General features: G+C 40.6%; 1 protein-coding gene across 4 annotated transcripts in view; it reads left to right on the top strand.

Moving 5' to 3' along the window:
- The first annotated feature begins 815 nt into the window (after positions 1-815).
- Positions 816-10,185, top strand: part of WDR35 (WD repeat domain 35) — a 61,925-nt gene continuing 52,555 nt past the window's right edge. For 2 of the 4 annotated variants that reach the window (XM_082744186.1, XM_082744184.1), the window contains exons 1-6: positions 816-978; positions 1,676-1,793; positions 3,387-3,458; positions 5,075-5,167; positions 6,664-6,792; positions 9,938-10,071. In XM_082744186.1, coding sequence (XP_082600312.1) covers positions 955-978; positions 1,676-1,793; positions 3,387-3,458; positions 5,075-5,167; positions 6,664-6,792; positions 9,938-10,071 — 570 coding nt within the window. In that variant the 5' untranslated portion in view covers positions 816-954. The remainder of the gene's footprint in view (positions 979-1,675; positions 1,794-3,386; positions 3,459-5,074; positions 5,168-6,663; positions 6,793-9,937; positions 10,072-10,185) is intronic. The other 2 variants (XM_082744185.1, XM_082744183.1) reach the window with 1 other exon arrangement.

Below are 10,185 nucleotides of genomic sequence, written 5' to 3'. Positions count from 1 at the left end.
GGAAAATCAGATATAAATTAAAAGATAAGTGAGACTAAAATAATTTTCGTGGGAGTTTATGCCCTGTGCCCAAACTGCGGTGCTTTGCAACTCTCCAACCATTCAAAAAGGACAAGGGAGAACTGAAGAATTAAGGTAGGAAAAGAAGAAAATAGAACACAGTCGACCTCAGGCGAGAACATACCAAACACCAAACTTAATGATTCAAAAATGGAAGGCTATGCCCCAATGGCAATTATATGCCGCAAAGGCCCAAAGCTCATGAACCACCGGGCTGCAGTAACAGCTTAAAGAACCTGTTCAAAAAATTCTAAAACAAACAATGAACACAATCTGGCAAAGAGGGTTCTCCAGTCCCCAAAGGCGTAGGGGAAGGATTGCGCCATCATTTGGCAAAAAGCGCCAGTCCACCAAATACTGTAAAATGCATTTCCTTTTCATAATGCTGGGACTCTGGGGCTTACAAAACACCCAATCATCTTGACCTCATCTGAATGAGCGCCTTTGATCCTGAGTTGATACTGACACCTCAGGCAAGTTCCACGGCAACCCTCGGAGGTATGACCTGTCCTCCGAGCCTATCGAAAGGAGGGCCGCTAAGGCGACGAGGCAGGGCGCTGAGGTCACCCACCAGACCGCAAGCGCAGGGCAAAAAGGCCCAGAACCCGAGCGACCAAGCACAACCACGAGCTCAGCCCCGCGTCTGCGGTCCCTCCAATACCCACGACATCCGCGGTCCCTCCAGCTCCCCCGACGTCCGCGCAGGCGCACGACGCCCGGCGGGGCGAGAACGGCGCCGGAAGTGTCCCTCCGCACCCCGGATGCGACCCGGCGGCTGTGGTTGCCAGGGCGACGGGCGCTCCCCAGAGCTGCTGGTACTCGCAACTGGAGAATTAGAACGGGCTTCCTTGGGCGGGCCTGGACGGCTGGGCTCGTCCTCTCGGAGTTCCCAGAATGTTCTTTTACATGAGCAAGAAAGTGAGTTTTCCCGCGGGCGCCATCCCCTCCCCTTCGTCCTCGCGTCCCGCGGGCGATTCCCGCGTCCCGCCGGCGGAATCCGGCGTCCTGATCCCGCTTCGCCCCCGCGCTTCCCACCTTCCTGCCTCGTCCCCCCTCGGACGGTGCCGAACCGCAGATAATTCTCGGCGGAGCCAGCAGCCCTCTCGCACAGCTTTCCCATTCCTGCCCCGGGCTCGGTCTTGTGTGGGAAGCCAGCAAGGCAGATCGCGGCGTGCTTCTCCACCCTTTCCCTCTACCTATTGCTGATCCAGGTGCCTTAAATTCTTTGGATGGTCATGGGCTGCCGGCCAAGAGAAAAGTCACAACAAAAGGGTAGCCCCAAGGGTTGTATGTGGAAAGGGAATATGGACTGATGGTCTGGATTTATACCTCCCTTTCCCTCTTCCTCCCTATAAAACATTCATCAGCTGACTCCCCACTGGGTTCCCGCGGAGTCACTGTCCTCTTGGGTGCACTTTTTTTTCTCTCTTTCGCAAATGGTAGGGCAGCTCAGGGGATCGTGCCATGCCCATTTTCATCACAGCTCACGCTCTGCAAGAAGGACCGTTTTTCTTCTTTGGTGGGGGGTGGGGTGGATTTTCTTCACCCTTCATGTGTAAGTCACTAACCAAGCCCTCCGTGAAAAGCTGTGAAAATGGTTGTGGTTGCTTTTCAGATTGCCATTCCCAATAACGTGAAGCTGAAATGTGTCTCTTGGAACAAGGACCAAGGTTTCATAGCATGTGGTGGTGAAGATGGATTACTGAAAGTTTTGAAGTTAGAGACACAGACAGGTAAATGAGTGCAAGCCCAAATGTTTGAACTTGCTGGAAAATTGGCTAGTATGATTTGTTCAGTGAGATTTGCTCATGGTATTTGTCAGTATGTAATAATAATTCTTTTAAAACAAACAAACCAACCCCCCCCCCCCCCCCCCCCCCGCCGCCGCAAACTCCCAAACACTTAGTGGTGTTTTTCGTAGAGTATTTTTGCAGTAAAGTTCAGAGAATATTTGCTGAAGTTCTTGATGGAAAAAGAAAAACAATGAAGAATGAGAGCTAAGTCACTATATTGCCTTGTTCTTGTCTGCTTATTGTGCTCTGTTATTTGGTCTAATAAAAAGCGATGTGAATCTACATTTCAGTAAGGTTGCAAAATCTCACACTTTGTCAGATTATTTGCAGGCTAAATCATCCTCTCTGCTTCTCCTTTCTGCTTCTCAGAAAGAAGCAGAATCATCCCTTCTGCTTCTGAGAGGTGTCACCTAGTTTTGAAGAAGAGAAAACGAGACTTTTAAACACACTTTTGTCCATAAGTTTCATGTGATAACAGCTTGCTTTCTCTTTTTTGGTTCTCTGGAATCATAGCAAACACTTTCACATTTCCTTTACCATCCATAATGTTGCTCTAGAATGGAGAGCTAGACAAGTCCTGGTCGATCGGAGATCTAGATGAGGAGATTGGAATCGGAATCTCAGCTCTGCCATACTGAGGGACTTTCAGCAAGTTGGTGAACATCTTTGGGTTTTAGTTCGGTCTTCTGTAAGATAAAGGGCTGAACTAAATTCCATTTTGGATTCAAAGGTTCTGCACTTCGACCCTGGGGCCTTTGCATCTGCTATTTCTGAGTCCGGACCACTCCCCATTTCCCCCCTCTTTTTCCCCACCTCCCTTGCCATTGCTAGTTTATTCCTCAGTCTCAGCTTAAATGTCATTTCTTCAGAAAGCCTTCCCTGGTTCTCTCTCCCTCCAATCTAAATTAATTTCCCTCTGTTACTACCTCTTATTATGGCTTTACTTCCTCAATTTGTAATTTTACATATATGCATCTACATTTATGGGGGTGGGTGAGTGTGTGTTTAGTATCTCTGTCTCCTCAGTAGACAAGCTCTCTGGGGGGACGACTATAACTATTTCATTTATTAATTTATATTCAGATGCTTCCACAGTGCATGGCACAATGTAGACATATAGTGAATGAATGAATAAAAGATTCTGCAAAATCTGGTAAAAACTGATTTCCAAAGTCTTTGGTTTCTGGTCCCTTTTATACTTTAGAGTTTTCAGTCTGTATGTCATAAATATTTCTATTTATGATCTTTTGGGAAGGAATAATTAGTAATATAATTACCAATATATTTAATATATTGGGTAACCAATTTTTAAAATACATTTTGCTTTATTTTGCCAGAATAATATCTTTACAATGGGGTACATATTATTCTATGTTTCTAGCATGAGAAAAATAGATCAGAATGAGGCATACTTAAAAAAAAATCTTTTATATATCATCCAGGAGTAGGAACTTCTTTTAAAATAAGCAAGAAATGTCAAAGTCTTATAATCTGTTACTTTTATGTATTTGCTGTAATGTTTTTTTCCCCTAGATGATGCAAAATTGAGGGGTCTTGCTGCCCCTAGTAACCTTTCTATGAATCAGACTCTCGAAGGCCATAGTGGTGAGTCATGTAATTTTTAAAATCATATTCGAATAGCTTTTAGGCATTTAGAAACCATCTACTTGGGATGCCTGGTTGGCTCAGTTGGTTAAGCAGCTGCCTTCGGCTCAGGTCTTGATCCCAGTGTTCTGGGATCCAGTCCCACATCGGGTTCCTTGCTTGGCGGGGAGCCTGCTTCTCCCTCTGTCTCTGCCTGCCTCTCTCCCTGTGCTCGCTCTCGCTCCCTCTCTCTCTCTGACAAATAAATAAAATCTTAAAAAAAAAAAAAAGAAACCATCTACTTAATGCAGAAGTGTTACATTTTTAATAATGGTAATATTTAAAGTAATCATTTCTATTGAGCCATAATTAATTAATTGACCCTAGAGTCCTTCAACAACTTTAACATGATTAAGCAAGATCTTCAGTAAATTTAAAACAGAGTCGGTCTTACTTTATATATTAAAAAATACTGTTATTTGTCTATGGATAGAATATAATCCTTTTTTAGAATCTGACCGCGTGGATCCGCATTAAAGTAGACTAAAGAGACATGACAACTGAATGTACTCTGTGATCCTAGATTGGATCTAGGAATGAGAAGAAGAAGTACCTATAAAGGACATTATTTGGACAGTTGATAAAATTTGAATGTGGACTACGGTTAGATAAATAATATTGTATCAATGTTAAATTCACTAATTTATTATGTGGTTATGAAAGAGAATGTCTTCTTAGGAAATAAACATAAAGTATTTAGGGATTAAAAAGAAAACAAAGCAAAAAAACCCTCAGTTGTTCGTATAACCGAGAGGTTTAAGATACGCTCAAAAGTGTGTTGCTGGGGGGTGGGGGAACGGGGTAACAGGGTGATGGGTACTAAGGAGGACGTGTGTTGTGATGCGCACTACGCAGCTAACGAATCATTGAGCACTACATCAAAACCTAATGATGTACTATACAGTGGCTAACTGAACATAAAAAAAAGAGTGCGGAATGCCTGGGTGGCTGGTTAAGCGGCTGCCTTCGGCTCAGGTCATGATCCCAGCATCCTAGTATTGATTCCTACATCGGGCTCCTTGCTCGGCGGGGAGCCTGCTTCTCCCTCTGTCTCTCCCTGCCTCTCTCTCTGCCTGTGCTCGCTGGCTCTCTCTCTCTCTGACAAATAAATAAAATCTTTTTTTTTTTTTTTAAGAGTGCATTACAAATAGAATGGAAAACAAGAGGGGGAAAAGAGAAATCAGGGCATATACCAACTACAAATAACCCCTTATCCCCCTAAAAAAAAATCCAATGTCCTTTGGGCATTAGTATCCTTGGGAGTCAGTCCAGTTGGGTAAATCTTACTTACATTTGTTTCTGTCATCAGATAAATGGCAGCTCTTGCATCTGACCGTAATAGGTGCCTTTGCTGGCCTAAGATAGGAACAAACATGAAAAATTAGTATCACACGTTGTGGGAAATGAGTGACAATAGCGACTATATCCTATGAATATTTTTGAGTGATTTATTAAAGAGTGGCTAGTTGCGTAGGAACCATGTTGATTTGAATGTGCTGTTGGTGTTTATTATAAAAATGTAAATTTGAAGTTATAGCCTTTTTTAAGTTTCTAAATTGTTTTATAAATTTTTTTAGGTTCCGTTCAAGTTGTAACATGGAACGAACAGTATCAGAAGTTGACAACCAGTGATCAAAATGGGCTTATCATTGTTTGGATGTTATATAAAGGTATGCTAGGAGAGCTTATGGAACCTTCCACAGTTTGGAGTCTGGGTTACAGTGTTTGCATGGGGAAACAGCATATTTGAAACAGGTTCCTTTTAACCAGCAGCAGGAATTCATCCCGACCGCACAGGGGTGATATTTCTGGATTTATTGCTGCCTACTTTTCCTTCCAACTTTATTTTTTGTTTGAACCGTGAACTTATATGAGGAAAGTGGACTAGGTGACTGTTGGTTATCTCCAAAATGTACTTAGGCCCTTAGTAGGATAGTTTCTGTTTGAGATAATTTTTCCTCCCCCAGGTTTCCAGTAAGAATTATTCTTTGTGTGGTCAGTGACTAGAGTTAGTCCAGTGGGTGAAAACATTTATTAAGAAGTCAGGAGCAATAATTCATTCTCTTTATTGAGTCATTTAGCTTCCTTTTCTTTCATGGGTACAGATTTTATCTTAGCTCTGATGGCTAGCTCAGGATTTGTACCTTTTGCCTACAAGAGAGAGCAAAAGAAGGATTAATTCAGGTGCATCACTATTACCAGAAAATAATGTGTAATACATCATCTCTGGGGCCTGTAGCCATCATTTTTAAATGAGAAGTCTACCTTAGTTTTTGTGTGTTGTTTTGAAAATATTCAGGGTATGCCATTTAAAAATTCTTAATTAAAAATATACTGTACATGTATTTATTTATGTTTTTCAAAGTTTATGTATGCCGTGTTTTTGTCTATGCAGGGAGTAGAACATGAGAGTACAGGAGATTAGGGTAAACTGTCTTTTTCCAAAGTGGGTATTTTCTGGGCCTCAATCCTGACTCTGATAATGCCCTCCTCGACTAATTATTTCAAATTATGGGATAATTTGGTTAGTAATAGGACCAGAACCCCTAATACCAAAATGGGGTAAAAAGTAAAAGCAAAACAAAATAACCTTATGATTTGCCTCACATTCAGTTGCATTTTGAGACCTGTCACTCTAGCCCTGTGTGCAAGAATGTTTTTTTATCATTCAGCATTAGTGGTGTGAAATCACTGAAGTGATTTGAACTGTTGAAAATTTTTTTTCAAACAGGCTTAGAGTTTTACCTAATGTATTTAATATGCTTATAATTAGTCATTAGAGAGTTTATGCATGCATATAAAATTATTGTGGTTATTTTGTTTTTTCCTTGGTTATCATCTAAAGTTTCAGGCTTTGATAAAAATCAATTACTTTGGCCTGTCAAAAGTGAATAAAGTTTTATTTTTTAATGGACAGAAAGGAAGAAAGAAAGAGAAAAGGTGGGCGTTTATTGTGTTTTCTGTAATAATCTTTGAAGCAGTTGTTGGTCAAGGCCTCAGCTAATTTTTTATTTTTTTAAATTTTTTTTGGATTTGAAGGTTTTATAGCTTAACGTCTCAGATTGTAGAAAATTTTGCAGTTATTTATTCCACAGTGTGTTTTATGGAATGTTTTCAACTACATGCAAGTTTTGACTTGTAATTTTTAAAAAATTTGTGCAAAAAGGCTCTTGGTATGAAGAAATGATCAATAATAGAAATAAATCAGTGGTTCGAAGTATGAGCTGGAACGCCGACGGACAGAAGATCTGCATTGTATATGAAGACGGGGCTGTGATCGTCGGTTCAGTGGATGGTAATGCTTTGTTGTACATAGAACTAAGGTCAAGATTTGGTTGTCTTTAGAGGTTTAATTAATTATTTGTTAGCTTTCTGACAGAAAAATAAACATAAAAAGAGAAAATAGTTGATACACAATTTGATGATGTTCAAGAAACACTTATTTTTTTTTTTAAGATTAATTTTTTTAAGTAAACTCTCCACCCAACGTGAGGCTTGACCTTACAACCCTGTGATCAAGAGTCTCAGTCTCTACCAATGGAACCACCTAGGTGCCTCTAAGAAACATTTATTTTTACGTATTCTCAAGTAAAAAATCTATTTTTAAAAAATGTCTTAGAGTAGCATTGAAAAAAGAGTGAATTAATTTTTCAGGATTATTTTAAATATGTCTGCCTAGTTATACTTCATTTTTATACTTGTTAGGCTATTATAAATATGTAGATGTTAGTTTCAAAAAGTATGTAGGGATGTAACAGTCTTTGGTTATTTTTTAAAAATTGAACCATTGAATATTATTGATATATAACATTAGTCTTAGATGTACAGCATAATGGTATGGTACTTTTATATGTCGTAAAGTCATCATCTGGTCATTTTTTAAGAGACTTGAGCATGTTATGGTTATTTGTGTTTTGTAGCTTTAAAACCTGTGTTTTTCAAATTGTAGTTATTTAGATACCTAAATTTAGATAACTGGGGCTTCTGAGAGTCTGTACCTTCACTTTAATGTGGAGCTCTCTAGAGAAAGAATTTATTTGAAAATGATTTTCATTTTTCCACTTTTTTTAAAAAGATTTTATTTATTTATTTGACAGAGAGAGATCACAAGTAGGCAGAGAGGCAGGCAGAGAGAGAGTGAGGAGGAAGCAGGCTCCCTGCCGAGCAGAGAGCCCGATGCGGGACTCGATCCCAGAACCCCGAGATCATGACCTGAGCCGAAGGCAGTGGCCCAACCCACCGAGCCACCCAGGCGCCCCATTTGTTTTTTTCTAGTGTAACTTCATTTATTCCACAAATGCTTCTGAGAGCTTACAAAGTCACAGCTATAGTTCTAGGCACTAGGTACTAGGTATGACAAAAGAGATTTCAGATCTAGAGCAGGAGAAATGGATATGTAACTAAGCGTTACAGTGCCTTGTGTTAAGTGCTGAGACTGGGAAAATACAGCAACATACAGTACAAGTATCTAACCCAGGCTTGGAGGGCTCAGGGAAGGTCCTTTTGTCACTACCTGTGACTACCTGTCACTGTCCTAGAAGGTGATGTGTGCTGAGGCATTAGGCACCAGGAAGGTTGGTTTGTAGAGTGTCGTAGGTTTAAGAAGTTGCATTTGAGAAGGTCCTCTGGGGTGGAACTTAGCCATGTTTAGGATCTTAAAAAAATTTTGAGAGTCAGTATAGTATATTACTAAAAGGAGAAGAGTTGTGTGTGATGAAATTAGAGACATTAGCAGAAGCCAGATTATGCAGATCATAAGCTATGTGAGGAGTTGGGATTTAAATTTAAGGGTACTGGGGAGCCAAAGAAAGATTTTAAGAATGGGAGCAGGGTGATCGCCTTTGTTCTTTGGAAGCATCTCTGTGACTGCAACATGAAGACTGGAGGGAGGGAAGAAAGATAGGGGGCAGGTGTATCAGTTAGAAATTACTATGGTGATTCAGGTGAGAGGTGGTGGTAGATGGTGGCTGAACAGGGTAGTGACAAAAAGGCTGGAAATAAGTAGACATATGCAGGAGATACTTAGAAGGTAGAATAGGTGAGGCCTTATTATTGATCATTTTGGGGATGAGGGCATGGAAGTGTCTAGAATAACAGCCAGGTTTTTAGCTTTGACAACTGGACAAATGCTGATGCCATTAAAATAAGGGATGTGGGAGGGGGGCCTGGGTGGCTCAGTTGGTTAGGTGTCTGCCTTCTCAGGTCATGATCCCAGGGTCCTGGGATGGAGCCCCATATCAGTCTCCCTTCTCAGCGGGGAGCTTGCTTCTCCTTCTCCCACTCCTCCTGCTTATGCTCTCTCTCTCTGTGTCAAATAAACAAATAAAATCCTAAAAAAAACAAAAACAAAAACAAAAAAAAAAGGGATGTGGGAGAAATACTGGTTGTGAGGGAACATTTCATTTTCAGACATGTTGATCTTGTCATGCTGTAGGACAAGTAAAATTGTCAGACCATAGTTACATGTGTGCATCTGGGCTACAGTCAGACTTTTGGGAATCACCAGCATGTAGATGGTAATTTAAACCATTGGAATAGATGAAAAACCTAGGAGCCACCTGTGGAATAAGAACCTGCAACATAAGTGTTGGAGATAAAGGAGTAAACGAATGCACAGAAACCAAGAAAGAAGGAAGGGGTGGTTAAAGAAAAGCCTGCAGTGGACCTAGCAACAGGCCATTAGGGACCTCCTGAAGGTCATCTCAGTGGACGTATGGGGTGGAAGCCGGGTTGGGTTGGGCTCAGGGTTGAGTGGGAGGTGAGGAAGTGGTGACTGCAGGTGTGAACTCTTTCGAGAAGCTATAGGGTAGTGGCTAGAAGGGAACTTGGGGTTGAGGGAGATGTTCTTTGTTCTGTTGTTTGTTTTTATTTGAGGTGGTAGTTTCGAAGAAGGATAGATCTGAGTATATTTAAATACTTGTACGAAAGGGCCTGGAGAGAAGAGTAAGAGAAAATGTGAATAATCAGTGGAGATAGATCTTTGCAAAGCTAGGAAGGGCTTAGACCAGTAAGTAGGTGGAGGGATTCACCCTAGATGGGTGTCTAGTTAGAGATACATCCCTTACTTTGTTTTTGGGGGCAAAGCAGAAAGGTTGTTGAGGATTCAGTTTTGTCCTGAATGTTTGAAGGTGGAAATGAGGGATTTCTTTTTTGAAAGCTTTTATTTTCTTTCCAGGGTTGAAGATGAATTCATCTGCTAATTGCGAGTAAGGTCCTAGATTAGAGTTTTGAAGAGAAGGGGGAAAGTTGGAAACAGCTGCTATTTCAAATATTTAGTAGGGTGTTTGGCACATAATAGGTGCTCAGTAAATATTTATTGACTGCATAAATTGAGCAAATAAATTGAAGTGAAGAATGTGAGTTCTCTTTAGGGAAACAGATTTTTAGGGCAGTTACTGGAGAATCATGACCTTGAACTTATGTTTTATGTTTTATTTTAGGGAATCGCATTTGGGGAAAAGACTTGAAGGGTATACAGTTATGCCATGTAGCATGGTCTGCAGATAGTAAAATCCTACTTTTTGGAATGGCAAATGGAGAAATACACATTTATGATAATCAGGGGAATTTTATAGTAAGTGCATGTATTTTCATATATTCATTAATTTTGGTTACACCATTTTATGATTATTTTATGTATCATTCATATATGTATATGCATTTATCATGATGGTTTGTGTCATCAAGA

The sequence above is a fragment of the Mustela nivalis genome (genome assembly GCF_964662115.1).
Source record: "Mustela nivalis genome assembly, chromosome: 8".
Lineage (NCBI taxonomy): Eukaryota > Metazoa > Chordata > Mammalia > Carnivora > Mustelidae > Mustela > Mustela nivalis.
The sequence above is the reverse complement of the archived record's forward strand: the minus strand, read 5'-3'. Positions and strand labels throughout refer to the sequence as shown.